Below are 22,537 nucleotides of genomic sequence, written 5' to 3'. Positions count from 1 at the left end.
ATGATCGTGAGTTAGACAAATATGGAGCATATACTTACCGCTTCTCAAACAAGATGCTCCCACCCGCCAACGATGTATGATCGCCATAGTCCAATGCAGAGAGGGCCACAAAGTGGCCCTCTCTGCATCGGTGGGTAAAATAAGGGATTGCAGTGATGCCTCAATATTGAGGCATCACTACAATCCCTTGTAAGCAGCTGGAAGCGATCATGATCGCTTCCAGCGCTTCTAACAGAGGACGTACCAGGTACGTCAATTGTCATTAAGGGAATGTTTTTCTATGACGTACCTGGTAAGTCCTCTGTCATTAAGGGGTTAAAGGGACAGCATACTATAAAGTTTTTCCCTTAATGTGTTTCCAATTACTTTTTTTTTTTTTACCAGCTGCAGAGTATAAAACGTATATTTGCTTTTTAAAGGGGTTAGGGAAGTCAAAATTAAATGTATTCATTTTAAGACACTTTTAAATTCACTTCTATTTTCAAATGTGCTTCGTTCTTTTAGTATCCCTTGTTAAAAATAAATAAGCACATATCACACACTAGTGGGAGCTGCTGCTAATTGGTGCCTGTGTTATAAAAGTTGTATCCCGCATAGGAATGTGTATACCATGTCACTTCTGATGACGCAAATCAGCTGCTGGAGGTTTGTGGTGCTCACTGCGCATGTACTAGAGGCACAACCTCCTCAAAACAGGTGATTTAAACTACGTAATGGGTCGAGGAAATATATGGCACCACATTCCTGAGCGCACGTTGTATTGGGACCTGTACAGTGTGATGTGGTGAACAGCTGCACATATAAACACGTGGTCGCTCTTTTGCTACAGATTATAAAATATCTAATATGGAAACATTTTATACACGTAAACAAGTAATCACTTAGGGCAAAATGGTGAATATCTAAACACATATATACAGTATTAAATCCATAACCATAATATATACCTCTATAAGCACCCAATGTGTAAGTTATGTAAGCCCCAACAGCACCCCCCGGGCACGGCAAGTTGGCGCACAATGGAATTCCTCAACCCTTTTCAAATAAGTCGCCTTAAATCAGCTGTTTTGAGGAGGTTGGGCCTCTAGCGCATGCGCAGTGAACGTCACAAACCCCCAGCAGCTGATTACACATCCCTGGAAGTGACGTGGTATACACATTTTGATGGTTAACTTCTTTTAGGACACCTGCACATATTTGTCTTTTGTGATTGGCTGACTAGATGTGTTCAGCTAGCTGCCAGTAGTGCAATGGATGTCCCTTCAGCAATGGATAACAAGAGAATGAAGCAAATTTGATGATATAAGTAAATCGGAAAGTTGTTTAAAATTGTATGTTCTATCTGAATCATAAAATAATAGTTTGGGGTTTACTATCTCTTTAAGGCTATATGTGTATATGAAATAGCTGATTTTGTGTTTTGAAGCCACAACCTAATAAAATGGGTTGAGCTTCTAGGTATAATCAGATCTCATTACTTTTATCACATTGTGTATATATACCTGCTTCTTTCTTATATCAGTGCATAAACCAATCACCAATACTTGGAGAGAACAATGGAAAATTAAAATTTTTATTACTTTATCTCTTCTATAACCCACTGGGAGTGTAAATTCTTCTAACAGCTTGGCCTTGAGGCCAAAAACTTTCAGAATAGATGGGGATACCACAGGCTTAATAAACTATTTCAAATGCCAATGTAAGGGTAATGGAAATACTTCTAAGCAGTTTAATACACTCCAGCAGGTAAAGTTAATCATTGGGAACAGATTAAATGGGAGAACATTTTTGAGTAAACTGTTCCTTTAAAATTGCATGCTCTATCTGAAACATGAGTTTAATTTTGACTTAACTATTATCCCTTTAACGGGACAGTATACACCAATTTTCATATAACTGCATGTAATACACTACTATAAAAAATAAGATGCACAGATACTGATATAAAAATCCAGTATAAAACTTATCTAGAAGCTCTGTTTAGCTCTGTTGAAAAGGTAGCTGGAAAGCCCACTGCAAATGGGAAATAAGACACTCCCCCTTTTCCATATGATTACCCTTTTACACTAACAGGAGCATGCTGGAGTAGATATCTGACAGTATTCTTCTAAAACTATGGGTTTTGGTTAGGAGTCTGAAAATCAGAGCAATGTTATTTAAAATTAAGCAAAACTATACATTTTAAAAACAAAACTTTATGGGCTAAATAAGTAGATCATCTGCAAAACATTTATACAAATAAAAACTGTATTATGTCCCTTTAAGGGACAAAATGTTTTTCTTTTGTAAACAAGAAAAATATCCGTGACCCCAAACTTTTATATGCTAGTGTAAGAAATTGCAGTGGACACATAAAAACTTTTTTTCTTCTGTTATGTGTGATCAGTCCACGGGTCATCATTACTTTCTGGGATATAACTCCTCCCCAACAGGAAATGCAAGAGGATTCACCCAGCAGAGCTGCACATAGCTCCCCCCCTCTACGTCAGTCCCAGTCATTCTCTTGCACCCAACGACTAGATAGGATGTGTGAGAGGACTATGGTGATTATACTTAGTTTTTATGACTTCAATCAAAAGTTTGTTATTTTACAATAGCACCGGAGCGTGTTATTACTTCTCTGGCAGAGTTTGAGGAAGAATCTGCCAGAGTTTTTTACTATGATTTTAACCGGAGTTGTTAAGATCATATTGCTGTTCTCGGCCATCTGAGGGAGGTAAAGGCTTCAGATCAGGGGACAGCGGGCAGATGAATCTGCATTGAGGTATGTAGCAGTTTTTATTTTCTGAATGGAATTGATGAGAAAATCCTGCCATACCGTTAAAATGACATGTATGTATACACTTCAGTATTCTGGGGATGGTATTTCACCGGAACTACTCTGTTAAAGGTCACTAATCCTTTTAATAACTAATTATCATGGTTAAACGTTTTTGCTGGAATGTAGAATCGTTTACATTGCTGAGGTACTGTGTGAATAAATATTTGGGCATTATTTTCCACTTGGCAGCCTTTTTTGCTTTTATTTGTGACAGTTTCGTTTCTCTTCACTGCTGTGTGGGAGAGGGAGGGGCCGTTTTTGGCGCTCTTTGCTACGCATCAAAAAATTCCAGTCAGTTACTTTTATATTTCCTGCATGATCCGGTTCATCTCTGACAGATCTCAGGGGTCTTCAAACTTCTTTTAAGGGAGGTAAATTCTCTCAGCAGAGCTGTGAGAATTCTTATAGTGACTGTGAATAAAAACGTTGCTTTGTATTTTTTATGTCAAAGTTAATTATTGTTATTTTACTAATGGGAACAAACCTTTGCTAAAAGTTGTGTTGTTTTAAAGTTTGATGCTATAACTGTTTTTCAGTTCATTATTTCAACTGTCATTTAATCGTTTAGTACCTCTTTGAGGCACAGTACGTTTTTGCTAAAAAAGATTATAACCAAGTTGTAAGTTTTTTTGCTAGTGTGTTAAACATGTCTGACTCAGAGGATGATATCTGTGTCATTTGTTCCAATGCCAAGGTGGAGCCCAATAGAAATTTATGTACTAACTGTATTGATGCTACTTTAAATAAAAGTCAATCTGTACAATGTGAACAAATTTCACCAAACAGCGAGGGGAGAGTTATGCCGACTAACTCGCCTCACGCGGCAGTACCTGCATCTCCCGCCCGGGAGGTGCGTGATATTATGGCGCCTAGTACATCTGGGCGGCCATTACAGATAACATTACAAGATATGGCTACTGTTATGACTGAAGTTTTGTCTAAATTACCAGAACTAAGAGGCAAGCGTGATCACTCTGGGGTGAGAACAGAGTGCGCTGACAATGCTAGGGCCATGTCTGATACTGCGTCACAGCTCGCAGAGCATGAGGACGGAGAGCTTCATTCTGTGGGTGACGGTTCTGATCCAAACAGATTGGACTCAGATATTTCAAATTTTAAATTTAAATTAGAGAACCTCCGTTATTACTAGGGGAGGTCTTAGCAGCTCTCAACGATTGTAACACCGTTGCAATACCAGAGAAACTGTGCAGGTTGGATAAATACTTTGCGGTACCGGCGAGTACTGAAGTTTTTCCTATACCTAAGAGACTAACTGAAATTGTTACTAAGGAGTGGGATAGACCCGGTGTGCCGTTCTCACCCCCTCCAATATTTAGAAAGATGTTCCCAATAGACGCCACCACTCGGGACTTATGGCAAACGGTCCCCAAGGTGGAGGGAGCAGTTTCTACTTTAGCTAAGCGTACCACTATCCCGGTGGAGGATAGCTGTGCTTTCTCAGATCCAATGGATAAAAAATTAGAGGGTTACCTTAAGAAAATGTTTGTTCAACAAGGTTTTATATTGCAACCCCTTGCATGTATCGCGCCGATTACGGCTGCGGCAGCATTTTGGATTGAGTCGCTGGAAGAGAACCTTAGTTCATCTACGCTAGACGACATTACGGACAGGCTTAGAGTCCTTAAACTAGCTAATTCTTTCATTTCGGAGGGCCGTAGTACATTTAACCAAACTTACGGCTAAGAACTCAGGATTCGCCATACAGGCACGTAGGGCGCTGTGGCTAAAATCCTGGTCAGCAGATGTTACTTCTAAGTCCAAATTACTTAATATACCTTTCAAGGGGCAGTCTTTATTTGGGCCCGGTTTGAAAGAAATTATCGCTGACATTACAGGAGGTAAGGGCCACGCCCTACCCCAAGACAAAGCCAAAGCTAAGGCTAGACAGTCTAATTTTCGTCCCTTTCGGAATTTCAAAACAGGAGCAGCATCAACCTCCACTGCACCAAAACAGGAAGGAGCTGTTGCTCGTTACAGGCAAGGCTGGAAGCCTAACCAGGCCTGGAACAAGAGCAAGCAGGCCAGGAAACCTGCTGCTGCCCCAAAGACAGCATGAATCGAGAGCCCCCGATCCGGGACCGGATCTAGTGGGGGCAGACTCTCTCTCTTCGCCCAGGCCTGGGCAAGAGATGTTCAGGATCCCTGGGCACTAGAGATCATATCTCAGGGATACCTTCTAGACTTCAAATTATCTCCCCCAAGAGGGAGATTTCATCTGTCAAGGTTGTCAACAAACCAGATAAAGAAAGAAGCGTTTCTACGCTGCGTACAAGATCTGTTATTAATGGGAGTGATCCATCCGGTTCCGCGGTCGGAACAAGGACAAGGGTTCTACTCAAACCTGTTTGTGGTTCCCAAAAAAGAGGGAACTTTCAGGCCAATCTTAGATTTAAAGATTCTAAACAAATTCCTAAGAGTTCCATCGTTCAAAATGGAAACTATTCGGACAATTTTACCCATGATCCAAGAGGGTCAGTACATGACCACTGTGGATTTAAAGGATGCTTACCTTCACATTCCGATCCACAAAGATCATCACCGGTATCTAAGGTTTGCCTTCTTAGACAGGCACTACCAGTTTGTAGCTCTTCCATTCGGATTGGCTACGGCTCCAAGAATCTTCACAAAGGTTCTGGGTGCCCTTCTGGCGGTACTAAGACCGCGAGGGATTTCGGTAGCTCCGTACCTAGACGACATTCTAATACAAGCTTCAAGCTTTCAAACTGCCAAGTCTCATACAGAGTTAGTTCTGGCATTTCTAAGGTCGCATGGATGGAAAGTGAACGAAAAGAAGAGTTCTCTCTTTCCTCTCACAAGAGTTCCATTCTTGGGGACTCTTATAGATTCTGTAGAAATGAAGATTTACCTGACAGAAGACAGGTTAACAAAGCTTCAAAACGCATGCCGTGTCCTTCATTCCATTCAACACCCGTCAGTAGCTCAATGCATGGAGGTGATCGGCTTAATGGTAGCGGCAATGGACATAGTACCTTTTGCACGCCTACATCTCAGACCGCTGCAATTATGCATGCTAAGTCAGTGGAATGGGGATTACTCAGATTTGTCCCCTACTCTGAATCTAAATCAAGAGACCAGGAATTCTCTTCTATGGTGGCTTTATCGGCCACACCTGTCCAGGGGGATGCCATTCAACAGGCCAGACTGGACAATTGTAACAACAGACGCCAGCCTACTAGGTTGGGGCGCTGTCTGGAATTCTCTGAAGGCTCAGGGACTATGGAATCAGGAGGAGAGTCTCCTGCCAATAAACATTCTGGAATTGAGAGCGGTTCTCAATGCCCTTCTGGCTTGGCCCCAGTTAACAACTCGGGGGTTCATCAGGTTTCAGTCGGACAACATCACGACTGTAGCTTACATCAACCATCAGGGAGGGACAAGAAGCTCCCTAGCAATGATGGAAGTATCAAAGATAATTCGCTGGGCAGAGTCTCACTCTTGCCACCTGTCAGCAATCCACATCCCGGGAGTGGAGAACTGGGAGGCGGATTTCTTGAGTCGCCAGACTTTTCATCCGGGGGAGTGGGAACTTCATCCGGAGGTCTTTGCCCAAATACTTCGACGTTGGGGCAAACCAGAGATAGATCTCATGGCGTCTCGCCAGAACGCCAAACTTCCTCGCTACGGGTCCAGATCCAGGGATCCGGAAGCAGTTCTGATAGATGCTTTGACAGCACCTTGGAATTTCGGGATGGCTTATGTGTTTCCACCCTTCCCGCTGCTTCCTCGATTGATTGCCAAAATCAAACAAGAGAAAGCATCAGTAATTCTAATAGCACCTGCATGGCCACGCAGGACTTGGTATGCAGATCTAGTGGACATGTCATCCTGTCCGCCTTGGTCTCTACCTCTAAGACAGGACCTTCTGATACAGGGTCCATTCAAACATCAAAATCTAACTTCTCTGAAGCTGACTGCTTGGAAATTGAACGCTTGATTTTATCAAAACGTGGTTTTTCTGAGCCGGTTATTGATACCCTGATTCAGGCTAGGAAGCCTGTTACCAGAAGGATTTACCATAAAATATGGCGGAAATACCTATACTGGTGCGAATCCAAAGGTTACTCCTGGAGTAAGGTTAGGATCGCTAGGATATTGTCTTTTCTACAAGAAGGCTTAGAAAAGGGTTTATCAGCTAGCTCATTAAAGGGACAGATTTCAGCTCTGTCCATCTTGTTACACAGGCGTCTGTCAGAAAATCCAGACGTCCAGGCCTTTTGTCAGGCTCTAGCTAGGATCAAGCCTGTGTTTAAGGCTGTTGCTCCGCCATGGAGTTTAAACTTAGTTCTTAACGTTTTACAGGGTGTTCCGTTTGAACCCCTTCATTCCATTGATATAAAATTGTTATCTTGGAAAGTTCTGTTTTTAATGGCTATTTCCTCGGCTCGAAGAGTTTCTGAGTTATCAGCCTTACATTGTGATTCCCCTTATCTGATTTTTCACTCAGACAAGGTAGTTCTGCGTACTAAACCTGGGTTCTTACCTAAGGTAGTCACTAACAGGAACATCAATCAAGAGATTGTTGTTCCTTCCCTGTGTCCAAATCCTTCTTCAAAGAAGGAACGTCTTCTACACAATCTGGATGTAGTTCGTGCCCTCAAGTTCTACTTGCAGGCAACTAAAGATTTTCGCCAAACTTCTTCCCTGTTTGTCGTTTATTCTGGACAGAGGAGAGGTCAAAAAGCTTCTGCTACCTCTCTCTCTTTTTGGCTTCGTAGCATAATACGTTTAGCCTATGAGACTGCTGGACAGCAGCCTCCTGAAAGAATTACAGCCCACTCCACTAGAGCTGTGGCTTCCACTTGGGCCTTTAAGAATGAGGCCTCTGTTGAACAGATTTGCAAGGCTGCAACTTGGTCTTCGCTTCATACTTTTTCCAAATTTTACAAATTTGACACTTTTGCTTCTTCGGAGGCTATTTTTGGGAGAAAGGTTCTTCAGGCAGTGGTTCCTTCTGTATAATGAGCCTGCCTATCCCTCCCGTCATCCGTGTACTTTTGCTTTGGTATTGGTATCCCAGAAGTAATGATGACCCGTGGACTGATCACACATAACAGAAGAAAACATAATTTATGCTTACCTGATAAATTCCTTTCTTCTGTTGTGTGATCAGTCCACGGCCCGCCCTGTTTTAAGGCAGGTAAATATTTTTTAAATTATACTCCAGTCACCACTTCATCCTTGGTTACTCCTTTCTCGTTGATTCTTGGTCGAATGACTGGGACTGACGTAGAGGGGGGGAGCTATGTGCAGCTCTGCTGGGTGAATCCTCTTGCATTTCCTGTTGGGGAGGAGTTATATCCCAGAAGTAATGATGACCCGTGGACTGATCACACAACAGAAGAAAGGAATTTATCAGGTAAGCATAAATTATGTTTTTATTTGCTCTGGTAATTTTAAATATAATCATTTAATTCTAGTTTAATACTTTCAGTCAATATTTTTGACAGCATTAGATACCTGCAGAATTGATTTATCTTTGGACATTTTGATACCACACTGTGCACAAATAAAGCTAGTTCCTATCCCAATGCTTTATTTGTGCTCAGTGCGGTATGAAACTGGCTACCTTGGAAGCAAACAGGATGGGCTGCATCATTACGCTACTAGCAGTGCCAGTGGTGGTGCACAGTGAGATGATTTTTTTAAAGCAAGCCACGGACTGACAGGGACCGGAGAGGAGTGAATGGGAACTTGTGTTTACATTTTATCTAAAGCAACTTTACTGATTATTAAAATCCTTTTCAATAAGTAAAGGATCTCTGCTACTGAGCAGTGACGCCAATAGAAGGGTTTAACCCCTTAATGACCGAGGACGTGCAGGGTACGTCCTCAGAAAAAAGGCAGTTAACGCCTGAGGACGTACCCTGCACGTCATCGGTGTGGAAAGCAGCTGGAAGCGATCCTGCTCGCTTCCAGCTGCTTTCCGGTTATTGCAGTGATGCCTCGATATGGAGGCATCCTGCAATAACCTTAGATGGCCATCCGATGCAGAGAGAGCCACTCTGTGGCCCTCTCTGCACCGGACATCGATGGCCGGTATCGTTGGTGGGTGGCGGCCATCGATGGCCCTGGTCATGTGGAAGTCCGGGCGCGTGCACGAGGCAGGGACCGGGTGGGGACCGCTGCACTACAGAAAAAAGTGTCCCAAAATAAAAGTGGGACCAATAATTTTTAAAAAAAACCCTTAGGCGTTATTTAGGTGGTGGGGGTTGATCTATGGGGGGGGGGGGGGGAAATAACACAACAGAAAAAAAATAAAAAATAAAATAAACATTTAATTGTGCAAACTGGGTACAGCTGCCAGTACCCAAGATGGCCCCCCAATAAGGCAGAGGGGGAGGCTTAGAGAGCTGTTTTGGGGGGGGATCAGGGAGGTTGGGGGCTAAGGGGGGGATCCTAAACACAGCATATGTAAATATGCTTTTTTTTTTTTTTTCTTTAAAAAATAATAATCTTATTTTAGTACTGGCAGACTTTCTGCCAGTACTTAAGATGGCGGGGACAATAGTGGGGTGGGGGAGGGAAGGGAGCTGTTTGGGAGGGATCAGGGGGTGGGATGTGTCAGGTGGGAGGCTGAACTCTACACTAAAGCTAAAATTAACCCTGCAAGCTCCCTACACACTACCTAATTAACCCCTTCACTGCTAGCCATAATACACGTGTGATGCGCAGCAGCATTTAGCGACTTTCTAATTACCAAAAAGCAACGCCAAAGTCATATATGTCTGCTATTTCTGAACAAAGGGCATCCCAGAGAAGCATTTACAACCATTTGTGCCATAATTGCACAAGCTGTTTGTAAATAATTTCAGTGAGAAACCTAAAATTGTGAAAAAATTAACGGTTTTTTTTTATTTGATCGCATTTGGCGGTGAAATGGTGGCATGAAATATACCAAAATGGGCCTAGATCAATACTTGGGGTTGTCTACTACACTACACTAAAGCTAAAATTAACCCTAGAAGCTCCCTACATGCTCCCTAATTAACCCCTTCACTGCTGGGCATAATACACGTATTTTGCGCAGGGGGCATTTAGCAGCCTTCTAATTACCAAAAAGCAAAGCCAAAGCCATATAGGTCTGCTATTTCTGAACAAAGGGGATCCCAGAGAAGCATTTACAACCATTTATGCTATAATTGAATAAGTTGTTTGTAAATAATTTCAGTGAGAAACCTAAAGTTTGTGAAAATATTTGTGAAAAAGTGAACAATTTTTTTTATTTGATCGCATTTGACGGTGAAATGGTGGCATGAAATATACCAAAATGGGCCTAGATCAATACTTTGGGATGTCTTCTAAAAAAAAAATATATACATGTCAATGGATATTCAGGGATTCCTGAAAGATATTAGTGTTCCAATGTAACTAGCGCTAATTTTGAAAAAAAGTGGTTTGGAAATAGCAAAGTGCTACTTGTATTTATGGCCCTATAACTTGCAAAAAAAGCAAAGAACATGTAAACATTGGGTATTTCTAAACTCAGGACAAAATTTAGAAACTATTTAGCATGGGTGTTTTTTGGTGGTTGTAGATGTGTAACAGATTTTGGGGGTCAAAGTTAGAAAAAATGTTTTTTTTCCATTTTTTCCTCATATTTTATAATTTTTTTTATATTAAATTATAAGATATGATGAAAATTATGGTATCTTTTGAAAGTCAATTTAATGGCGAGAAAAACGGTATATAATATATGTGGTTACAGTAAATGAGTAAGAGGAAAATTACAGCTAAACACAAACACCGCAACAATGTAAAAATAGCCTTGGTCCCAAACGGACAGAAAATGGAAAAGTGCTGCGGTCATTAAGGGGTTAAAGGGACACTGAACCCAAATTTTTTTCTTTCGTGGTTCAGATAGAGCATGAAATTTTAAGCAACTTTCTAATTTACTCTTATTATCAATTATTTGTTCACTTGCTATCTTTATTTGAAAAAGAAGGCATCTAAGCTTCTTTTTTGTTCAGACTCTGGACAGCACTTTTTTATTGGTGGATGAATTTATCCACCAATCGGCAAGAATAACCCAGGTTATTCACCAAAAATGGTCCGGCATCTAAACTTACATTCTTGCATTTCAAATAGATACCAAGAGACTGAAGAAAATTTGATAATAGGAGTAAATTAGAAAGTTGCTTAAAATTGCATGCTCTATCTGAATCACAAAAGAAAAAAAATGGGTTCAGTGTCCCTTTTAAGAGGGAATATGATTACTGATAAACTTGTACTCACACTGCTGTCCCTGCTAATATTTCATGCTGCTACCAAGATATCTCTATTTTCTGTGAACTAACATAGAAAAGTGCTGTACAAGTTATTTCAGACTCATATTCAGTGTTAATTTTGATAGCAAATTTCGATTTAGTCTTAGTTTTAGTCTTTTGACTAAAATGCCATTTTAGTTTGTCGTATTTTAGTCATCTGAATTGTTTTAGTCTAATTTTAGTCTACTAAATCTTCAGTAGATTTTAGTCGAATAAATTTCCAGTAGATTTTAGTCGGCTAACATCTAAGGGGTTTAAAGTGTAATGCATTATTTAAGCATTTCTCTAGAATTTCCAAACTCATTATATACTCCAGGAGTAAACCTAACACCTGTTATTATTTATGGTATTAAAGTTTAAACATGCAATACAGACACAGATTTAGCCATTGTGATATATAAAGTCTTTATTAAACTTAATAAAACCAAGTTTCATAGACAAATCAGAAGTGCAACTTCAAAATATAAAAAAAACAAACTGTAAACTGTATTGGCTGTAATGCCATTGCACATATTACCCAATATAAAAACTTTAACAGTTCTCTGTTAATAATTAAAACAAGTACAACTCAACACAACAAAGTTTCTGCAGCTAGCAGAGGCACAGCATAACTTAAACCCATACTTCTGGGTTATTCTTATTTCTATATGAAGAATCAATTGTTCACAAATTCAAAAATGTTTCGGCAACAAAATTAACAGTGCTCTAGAACTTCCAAAACTCATTATATACTCCTGGAGTAAAGGTCTATTAACCCGTTTTTATTTATGGCATTAAAGGGACGCTGAACCCAAATTTTTTCTTTTGTGATTCAGATAGAGCATGCAATTTTAAGCAACTTTCTAATTTACTCCTATTAATGTTTCTTCATTCTCTTGATATCTTTATTTGGAAAAAAATCTAAACTTTTTTCTTGGTTCGGTACCCGGGACAGCAGTTTGATTGGTGGATGAATTTATCCACCAATCAGCAAGGACAACCTAGGTTGTTCACCAAAAATGGGCCGGCATTTAAACTTACATTCTTGCATATAAAGATACCAAGAGAATTATGAAAATTTGATAATAGGAGTAAATTAGAAAGTTGCTTAAAATGTCATGCTCTATCTGAATCACAAAAGAAAAAAATTGGGTTCTGTGTCCCTTTAAGGTTTGAACATGCAATTTAGATTTAACAGATTTAACTGTTGTGGTATATAACATGTCTTTATTTATATTAAAATTAAATAAAACCAAGTTTTGTAAATAAACAAGAAGATAACCTTGCTTTTTTTACAAAAGAGCAGTAATTAAATATGGATTATAACAAATTGCATAGTGTTAATTTTGACAGCAAATTTTGATTTAGTTTTAGTCACATAACAGTATTTGGCTACATTTGTTGCAATTGTGCTCTGGGCAGACAGCCAATGTATTTTCACTTTATTTCCCTCAAATTGTTCCTGCATTCCCCCCCCCCCACCCCCACATCTGCCAATGCATTCCAGTATTTCTAGGGCAGTGGAAAAACACAGGAAAAATTAGAGGAAAATAAGGGTAATAAAGTAATGAAAAATATACTGCAAATTGTTTTTTTTTTGCACCCAAATCATCGCTCTAAAGATAGTTTCCACTTATATAGTTTGTAGTTCTAAATGGGAGAGCGAGGGCGACAGAGGGTGTTTTTTTTGAAAATTTATTTTCTATACGTATTTTCATATTTTTTTTTTTTTTTTTTTTTTTTTTAGGACGACGACTCAACACAAAATGAACATTCCTAATAGTAATAAACAAACAAATAAAAAGCGTTTTGGGCATATCTGCTATGTAAGTATTTAAATGTATAATAAACCACAAATAACCCTTTTAACCTTCCAAATGGGTAAACGCAAAAGTAAAGTTGCACTCCTGGATCAGCTCCCTTCTACTTGAGATGAGGACACAGCAAGTGACATATACCCATGTATACTTGCACCTGATTGGTTCACCTGCTGTATTTGCTGTGGTACAACTTTGACTATATATTTAAAGCCTTAGAAGAGTTAAACGTACATAGTATGGTAATTTATTTCCTTTAATGTGTATCTAATGATCCATTTTTCCTGCCAGAATGTATTAATTTGTTAATGACTCCTTGTTTTGACATTTGGGCTCTTTTTTTTTTTTTTTTTTTTTTTTTTTTTTACTCCCTCTACCTTTTGATTACATAGTCAATTTTGCAGTATTTGCCATAAAAAAGCTATCAGTATAGGTGGCAGTTTTAGCAGACAAACTTGGCTATTTCAAATGACTGTCCCTTCATCAAGCTGTAATCTTCACAAAGTCAAAGTATTTTGGACACTAATCCGTTGTGTGTGTGTGTGTGTGTATATATAAATTAGGGCTGAGCTTATGACTTACACCTTCATTTTGCATTAAAAGTTTATTTAACACTACGGAATCTTAATGTACATGTTTCTCAATGTCCAATGCACTCTTGAGCATAAAAATACAAAACAAAATATAGTTAAAATAAAATTTGCTGCCAGTGATATGATTGAATTATAGCCACTAGCCAGTTACTAGGTCATATGACACATTGTCATGTTTTCTTGGACAGTCATTCTAACTGTGGACCAGTGGTATGATTAACATATGAAGCAGTGTAAGCATGGATAAACCTGAAAATTGCTGTCTTTACAGCAGTATGACTTGTGAAGTTCTGTACTGTGTATATATAAGTGCAGTAAAGTTACTTGGTACAATGAATGCACACACTGCCGCATGTGTTATTTATTTTATGAGTGACTGTCCAGGGAAACATGAGGGATGTGGCATTGACAAGGTCAATCCTGACATCCTGCAGCCTGTCATATTACATCACACTAGTCACAGCTATTCTGTAGTAAATCTACTATATAAAAGACCAGTGAAAAAATGAGTTAAAGGAATTGGTATAATTGACCAATATGACCCCAAATGTTACCAATAGCTACACATAGACAAACAGTCTTAAGTCTATGCACTAGAGGGAATCAATCCCATGTATAAATATGGGGGTGCTCACTATCCTGTAGCAAAGATTCAAAAAGGAGAGAAAATAATGGATAGTCCAGAGCACTCTGTTCCTTACTATTAAGTGTATAATACAATGTAAACCAACAGTGAGGCTGGGTGAGAGCGGGTTAAGGATATAATAAAATATCAAAGAACACTACCAATGTGTTTTAAAACAAGTTAAACTGTACTAGTATAGTTAGGAAAGCAAACATGCCCAGGTATATACCATATAGTGTGTTGCATGTATTCAGGGGAATATTTGGCAGAAGGGCACCCAAAAATGCTCACGGTTGCACGGTAAACTAATCTGAAAAGAGGATTGACCTCAATTATCTAGTACTAGTTCAATGCTGGAGCGGTGCAAAGTCTGTCAAATTCCCATATGAGTCCAAATTATTTCAAATCATGCAGCTCGGCGTTAGTGCCAAAAAGACATCTAACTGTCGCCATACATGCAAATTACCAAACGCACATAAGGCAAGTAGGGGCTTTCAGAAGGAGCGCCTGATGCGCATTTCGCCAAACTAATGGCTTTATCAAAGGCTGACCCGATCACGGTCAGACTCACTGCTTAAATACTATTACAAGCCAATCAAGGGTGAGTATTTTTACACACCCCTAACGGTAGCCAATAGTAAGTGGCCTCTTTTGATTGGATCCCATGTCTGCCACGTAACGTCAGTCCAATGACGATACAAAGATGGGTGGAGTTATGTAAATGATCCGCCGAGACATATCCACTAATATGTTCTTGTCAGCTGTAATCAGGTCCACAATGATGTGTAATAAATATGCACGAAATCAGACTGCTTATTCTAAAATAATTGTGTCGTTCCCTCTTAACGCCATAAATTATTGGTATCATGTTACGGCAATCTATTAGTTACAAAATGGAGATAAATTTGCACATATTGATGGGTTTTTGTTTGAAGTTTAGTAAATTTAGAAGATAGAAATATAAAGTTTATTCACATTGGTATGTATTTACATTCAAGGAGAGAGATGCATACGAACTCACAGTGAAATTAAAGTGTCATTGGTACTAATATTAGAGCGGCCATCCGTTATCTAAGGTCGCATAGAGATCATCGCTAAGCGATCCAAATTAGCACCCACGCAAGATGAGTGAACATACTCAACAGGGACAGTGGAATAACAAATTTTATGGCAATGATAACGAATGTGGTCGAAATATACTTGTGTACTACACACCTATCATTAAGATGATTGCCGGTCCTGCATATTTTACATAAAAATTGTACGCATACTGATAATTCCCTCAAGCAGCTAGTTAGTTTGACTTGGAAAATTATTTAGGGTGTCTAAGAACATACTAGATTACTTTAGTGACATACTGATAATATGGTGGAAGATTGACCAATTGCTGATCACTGAATCTAATATGTATAGAAATTTATATATGTATCTTATTTTTGTTTATATGTTTATAGATACATTATAATGTCTAGATTGACGTACACTAGTGGCTTGGGATATTATAGAATAGGTTGACCAGTCTAGTTAGTTAAGTCCAGATAAAAGAAAGTGCACTGTAATTCTTAGCTAAGTCTAGATTACTATATTTCTTTCCAAAGTAATAATTTGGTTCTCAGTTGGATTCAATTATTTCAACTGTCACTTGGGGGAAGGGAGTTTTTTGCCTCAGGATAAAAGACCTAAGGTAAATCTAAAGCTTCTGTTTTCGTTCCTTTCATCAAAATAAGGAACAGAATGCCAATCCTTCCCCCAAAGAATCTGGTTCCAATTGGAAACCTTCAAGTTGGAGTAAATCCAAGCCGTTTAAGAAACCAAAGCCAGCCCCCAAGTCTGCATGAATGTGCGGCCCTCATTCCAGCTCAGCTGGTAGGGGGCAGATTAGGATTCTTCCAAAAAATTTGGGCAGATTCTATCCAAAATCAATGGATTCAGAGTATTGTCTTTCAAGGGTTCCGAATAGGATTCAGAGTAAGACCTCCTATGAGATTTTTTTTTTTTTTTTCTCACGCTTCCCAGCAAATCCAGTAAAGGCTCAGGCTTTTCTGAAGTGTTTTTCAGACCTTGAGCTTTCTGGGGTAATCATACCAGTTCCGTTTCAGGAAAAGGGTCTGGGGTTTTATTCATATCTATTCATTGTCCCAAAGAGAAAATTCATTCAGGCCAGTTCTGGATCTCAACATTTTGAATCGTTTTGTAAGAGTGCCAACTTTCAAAATGGTGACTAAGGAGTATTCTGCCTTTTGTTCAGCAAGGTCATTATATGTCCACGATAGACTTACAGGATGCATATCTTCATATTCCGATTCATCCAGACCACTATCAGTTTCTGAGATTCTCTTTTCTAGACAAGCACTACCAATTTGTCGCTCTTCCATTTGGCCTAGCGTCGGCTCCAAGAATCTTTTCAAAGGTTCTCGGTACCCTACTCTCTCTGTAATCGGAGAACGGGTATTGCAGTGTTTCCTTATTTGGACGATATCTTGGTACTATCTCAGTCTTTACATTCTGCAGAATCTCGCACGAATCAACTAGTGTTTCTTCAAAGACATGGTTGGAGGATCAATTTACTAAAATGTTCCTTGATTCCTCAGACAAGGGTCAACTTTTTAGGTTTCCAGAGAGATTCAGTGTCCATGACTGTCTCTAACAGACAAGAGACAATTAAAATTGGTTTCAGCTTGTCAGAATTTTCAGTCTGTCATTCCCTTCAGTAGCTATGTGCATGGAAGTTTTAGGTCTCATAACTGCAGCATCGGACGCAATCCCCTTTGCTCGTTTTCATATGAGACCTCTCCAACTTTGTATGCTGAATCAATGGAGCAGGGATTATACAAATATATATCACAATTAATATCCTTAAATCCCAATGTTTGACTCTCTCTGACTTGGTGGTTAGATCGCCATCATATAGTTCAAGGGGGCATCTGTGATCACAACAGATGCAAGTCTTTCAGGTTGGGGAGCTGCCTGGGGATCTCTGATGGCACAAGGGGTTTGGAAATCTCAAGAGGCGAGGTTACCAATATTTTAGAACTCCGTGCTATTTTCAGGGCTCTTCAGGTTTGGCCTCTGTTGAAAAGAGAACCGTTCATTTGTTTTCAGACAGACAATATCACAACTGTGGCATATGTTAATCGTCAGGGTGGGACTCAGTCCCCAAGCTATGAAAGAAGTATCTTGGATACTTGCTTGGGCGTATTCCAGCTCCTGTCTAATTTCTGCGGTTCATATCCCAGGTATAGACAATTGTGAAGCAAATTATCTCAGCCGTCAGACTTTACATCCGGGGGAGTGGTCGCTCCATCCAGATGTGTTTTCTCAGATTGTTCAGATGTGGGGTCTTCCAGAAATAGATCTGATGGCTTCCCATGTAAACAAGAAACTTCCCAGGTACCTGTCCAGGGATCCTGAGGCGGTGGATGTGTTGGCAGTTCCTTGGTGTTACCAACCTACTTATATCTTCCAGCCTCTAGTTCTTCTTCCAAGAGTGATCTCTGAGATCATCATGGAACAATTGTTTGTGTTGCTGGTAACTCCAGCATGGCCTCACAGGTTTTATTTTGCGGATTTTATTTGGATGTCCAGTTGCCAACCTTGGCCACTTAAGACCAGACCTTCTGTCTCATGGCCTGTTTTTTCCATCAGGATCTCAAATAATTAAATTTGAAGGTATGGGAATTGAACACCTAGTGCTTAGTCATAGAGTGATTGATACTATGTTACAGGCTCGTAAATCTCTTTCTAGGAAGATTTAGTATCGAGTTTGGAAGACTTATATTTCATGGTGTTCTTCTCATAAATTCTCTTGGCATTCTTTTAGAATTTCTAGAATTCTACAGTTTCTTCAGGATGGTTTGGATAAAGGTTTGTCTGCATGTTCCTTGAAGGGACAAATCTCTGCTCTTTCTGTTTTATTTCACAGAAAGATTGCTAAGCTTCCTGATATTCGCTGTTTTGTACAGGCTTTGGTCCGTATCAAGCCTGTCATTAAATCAATCTCTCCTCCTTGGAGTCTTGGGTTTTGAGGGCTTTACAGGCTCCTCCGTTTGAGCCTATGCATTCTTTGGACATTAAACTACTTTCTTGGAAAGTGTTTTTTTCCTTTTGGCCATCTCTTCTGCTAGAAGAGTTTCCAAATTATCTGCTCTTTCCACGATCCATTTTTTCTTTTTTTTTTTTCTCTGCTCTTTCTTGTGAATCTCCTTTTTTGATTTTCCATCAGGATAAGGCAGTTTTGCGGACTTCATTTAAATTTCTACCTAACGTTGTGAATTCTAACAACATTAATAGAGAAATTGTTGTTCTTCCTTTGTGTCCTAATCCTAAGAATTCTTTGGAGAGATCCTTACATTCTTTGGATGTGGTGAGAGCTTTGAAATATTATGTTGAAGCTACTAAAGATTTCAGGAAGACTTCTAGTCTATTTGTTTTTTCTGGTTCTAGGCAAGGTCAGAAGGCTTCTGCCATTTCCTTGGCATCTTTGTTAAAGCTTTTGATTCATCTGGCTTATTTGGAGTCGGGTCAGGCCCCGCCTCAGAGAATTACAGCTCATTCTACTAGATCAGTCTCCACCTTGTGGGCTTTTAAGAATGAAGCTTCAGTTGATCAGATTTGCAAAGCAGCAACTTGGTCTTTGCATACGTTTACTAAATTCTACTGTTTTATGTATTTGCTTCTTCGGAAGCAGTTTTTGGTAGAAAGCAGGCAGCTGTTTCAGTTTGATTCCTCTGCTTATGTTTGAGTGTTTTTTTTTTTTTTCATTTATGAGAATAAACTTATATTTTGGTTTGTGGATTCATTTTCTTTCAGCGGAAAATGACTTATTTTTATCCCTCCCTCTAGTGACTACTGTGGAGTCCCACATCTTGGGTATTATTATCCCATACGTCACTAGCTCATGGACTCTTGCCAATTACATGAAAGAAAGCATAATTTATGTAAGAACAAACCTGATAAATTCATTTCTTTCATATTGGCAAGAGTCCATGAGGCCCACCCTTTTTATGGTGGTTATGATTTTTTGTATAAAGCACAATTATTTGAAAATTCCTTTTGTTGATGCTTGCTTTTTACTCCTTTATCACCCCACTGCTTGGCTATTCAGTAAAATGAATTGTGGGTGTGGTGAGGGATGTATTTATAGGCATTTTGAGGTTTGGTAAACTTTGCCCCCCCCCCCCCCCCCCCCCGGTAGGATTGTATATCCCATACGTCACTAGCTCATGGATTCTTGCCAATATGAAAAATAAATTTATTGGGTATGTTTTTTTGGGCATAGTGAGTGACACGTTAAGTACAACTATAACATTTAGAGCTTGTAAAAGCAGGACCCATGAAGGAATTCTGATTTTTAATTTGTATTGGTAAATTTAATATGTAATAACAAGAGAATAAAACAAAATATATTACATAAACATTTTCCATGGTTTTTAGACTTTAGATTGGTTAGGTGGTTTTTGGATAAATAAAATCTGACTAGGACAGTACAGCTACAGTAATACTATAGTACCATTTTTTATTTCAACCATTACTAGTGTTTTAGTGGGTTAGGTCAATCTCTAAGCAGTCCCATTTCAGAGAAAAGAGATTTGGATGAAGGGTACTTGAAGTAGGTCTTTTCTCAGTGGAAGTCTCCAAGGTGGGTGAGATGATATCTCTATTAGGTCTGCATACCAGATCCTGCGAGTCCATGCTAGTGCAATGATGATCAGACGCACTCTCCTCTTTTGATTCGAGCAATGACCCGAGGAAGGAGAGCAAACTGAGGAAATAGGTGTGCTAGACTGAAATTTCAAGGGACCGCCAGAGCATCTATCAGTACAGCCTGAGGATCCCTCGACCCGTACCTCAGGAGCTTGGCATGCTGACGAGATGTCATGAGATCCATTTCCGTCTGTCCCCATTTGAGAATCAAGCTGGAAAACCCTTCCGGATGGAGTTCCCACTCCCCCTGGGCAAATGTCTGTCTGCTCAGAAAATCCGCTTCCCAATTTTCCACTCCTGGAATTTGGATTGCAGATAGACTGCAGTTGTGGGTCTCCACCCACTGAATAATCTTGGCTACCTCTACCATGTCCAAGGAACTCCCGAGTTCCTCCCTGATGGTTCATGTAAGCCACTGAAGATATGTTGTCTGACTGGAACCTGATAAACTGGACTGAGGCCATGCCAGAAGAGCATTGAAGATTGCCCTCAGCTCTAGAATGTTTATGTGGAGAACAGACTCCTCCTGAGTCCATGTCCCCTGAGCCTTTAGAGAGCCCCAGACTGCTCCCCATCCCAGCAGGCTGGCGTCCGTTGTCATAATCACCCAGGTGGGTCTGCGGAAACGGGTTCCCTAGAAGAGATGTTCCTGAGACAACCACCAAAGAAAAAAAATCTCTTGTCGCCTGATCCAGGTGTAATCGCGGAGACAGATCTGCATAATCCCTGTTCAATTGTCTGAGCATGCATAACTGCAGAGGTCTGAGATGGAAACGGGCAAACGGAATGATGTCCATGGCATCTACCATCAGACAGATTACCTCCATACATTGAGCCACTGATGGCCGAGGAGAGGACTGAAGCTGGAATTAATCAACTCTTTCCCAAATTCACCTTCCATTCGTGAGAGCGCAGGAAGGATAACATCTGTGTGGGAGGTCGCTTGTTGAAAGGATGGCGCCTGAACCAGAATGTCGTCCAGATAAGGTGCCACTGCACCGCCTACAGAGATCCCAGGACTTTAGAAAAAATGCTGGGAGCTGTGGCAAGGCCGTATTGAAGAGCCACATACTGGAAGTGTTTGTCTAGAAATGCGAACCTCTAAACTTGTGGTGATTCCTGTGGATGGGAACATGTATGCATCCTTTAAATCTATTGTTGTAATGAATTGACCCTCTTGAACCAAGGGAAGAATGGAACAAATAGTTTCCACCTTGAAGGACAGTACTTTTAGGAACTTGTTTAGACTTTTGAGGTCTAGAATTGGTCTGAAAGTTCCCTTTTTTTTTTTTTTTTTTTTTTTTTTTTTGGGGAACCACGAACAGATTGGAGTAAATTCCCAAACACTGTTCCTGCATTGGAACAGGAACTATCACTCCCAGGTCGGAAAGGTCTCAAACACAGTGCAAGAACGCCTCTTTATCTGGTCTACAGATAATCTTGAGAGCAGAAACCTGCCCCTGGGAGGAAAGGTCTTGAACTCTAGTTTGTATCCCTGGGACACAATGTCCACCGCCCAGGGATCCGGAACATCCCAAGCCTGAGCAAAGAAGGAAAGTCTGCCTACCTGTCCTGCTGACTGCCGGAATATATAACTGCCCAACTTCTGTTAGTAGAAGAATCTGGATTCAATTAGAGCTGCTCCACTCGGTATCCGGTTCTTGAGAACACCTTTCACACAAAGTGTAACCGGAACTGAGTTGGGATGAAAGGAAGCACACACATTCTTTGCTGCTTCTAAAAACAGACCGGCCCATCGTGGGCGTTACACCAGAACCTCCCGGCCGACATTCATTATGAAAGTAAAGTCGCTAGGAGTGACCACCGTAAGGTAAAGTCGCTGAAGTATAACCACCATAAGCTGAGCATTAAAAATGAACTAAGTCTACAGTTCCTCTTCCTCACGTCCCCAGTGCCTGCACAAACTGCCTGTCATGTCCTATAACCCACAATAGGATAAATGAGTCCCATCAGATTAACTGTTAAAGTGCCAATATTTCTTTGACCCGATGAGTCCACGGATCATCTTAATTACTAATGGGGATATTCACCTCCTGGTCAGCAGGAGGAGGCAAAGAGCACCACAGCAGAGCTGTTAAATAGCTCATCCCATCCCTCCCACTCCAGTCATTCTCTTTGCCTACGTTAGTGATAGGAAGCGGTAAAGTGAGGTGTTAGTATAGATTCTTCAATCAAGAGTTTATTATTTTAAAAGTAGTGAAAGATTGTGCTGCTTTGTTCTAGGGTGTTGCCGTAGTCCATATCAGTCTCTTCAGTAGAGCTTTTGGTTGCTTTAGAGCAATAGGACCTTGTGTGACATAATTCTCACTGCGCCTCCTATACATTTATGCTGCCCTTATCCTGATAGCCTAAGCACACTTAACTCAGGTGTTTATCATTTTCCACAGGGCTATGGGAGGGAGAGGACCTCCTAAACCTGCTGAGCTGCCCTGCTATCGGGCAGAATACAAAGGTAAGTGCTAACTTTTTTTTATTCTGTGTCTGAAGCACACAGAGGATTCAGGACAGAGGAAGTATAGCACTTTACTGGGACATATCTCTTATAGTTAAAGGAGGATTATCTGGCAGCATGTTAATGGCAGGGACTGGGGCTGAAGAGAGTGGTTTCTGGGGGCTCTTAGTCCGAGCTGGATACAGGAGGGATATGCCCTATAACAGCGAGGGCTTGAACC

At 40.2% G+C, this 22,537-nt stretch overlaps 1 protein-coding gene across 1 annotated transcript in view; it reads left to right on the top strand.

The window, feature by feature from the left end:
* LOC128660493 (uncharacterized) overlaps window positions 1-22,537 on the top strand; it is a 300,304-nt gene that overhangs the window by 5,214 nt on the left and 272,553 nt on the right. Inside the window, exon 2 of the mRNA XM_053714380.1 lies at window positions 12,854-12,932. Within this exon, the coding sequence (XP_053570355.1) occupies window positions 12,873-12,932 (60 nt within the window). The 5' untranslated portion in view covers window positions 12,854-12,872. The remainder of the gene's footprint in view (window positions 1-12,853; window positions 12,933-22,537) is intronic.

Source organism: Bombina bombina, chromosome 5, assembly GCF_027579735.1.
Source record: "Bombina bombina isolate aBomBom1 chromosome 5, aBomBom1.pri, whole genome shotgun sequence".
Classification (NCBI taxonomy): Eukaryota; Metazoa; Chordata; class Amphibia; order Anura; family Bombinatoridae; genus Bombina; species Bombina bombina.
The sequence above is the reverse complement of the archived record's forward strand: the minus strand, read 5'-3'. Positions and strand labels throughout refer to the sequence as shown.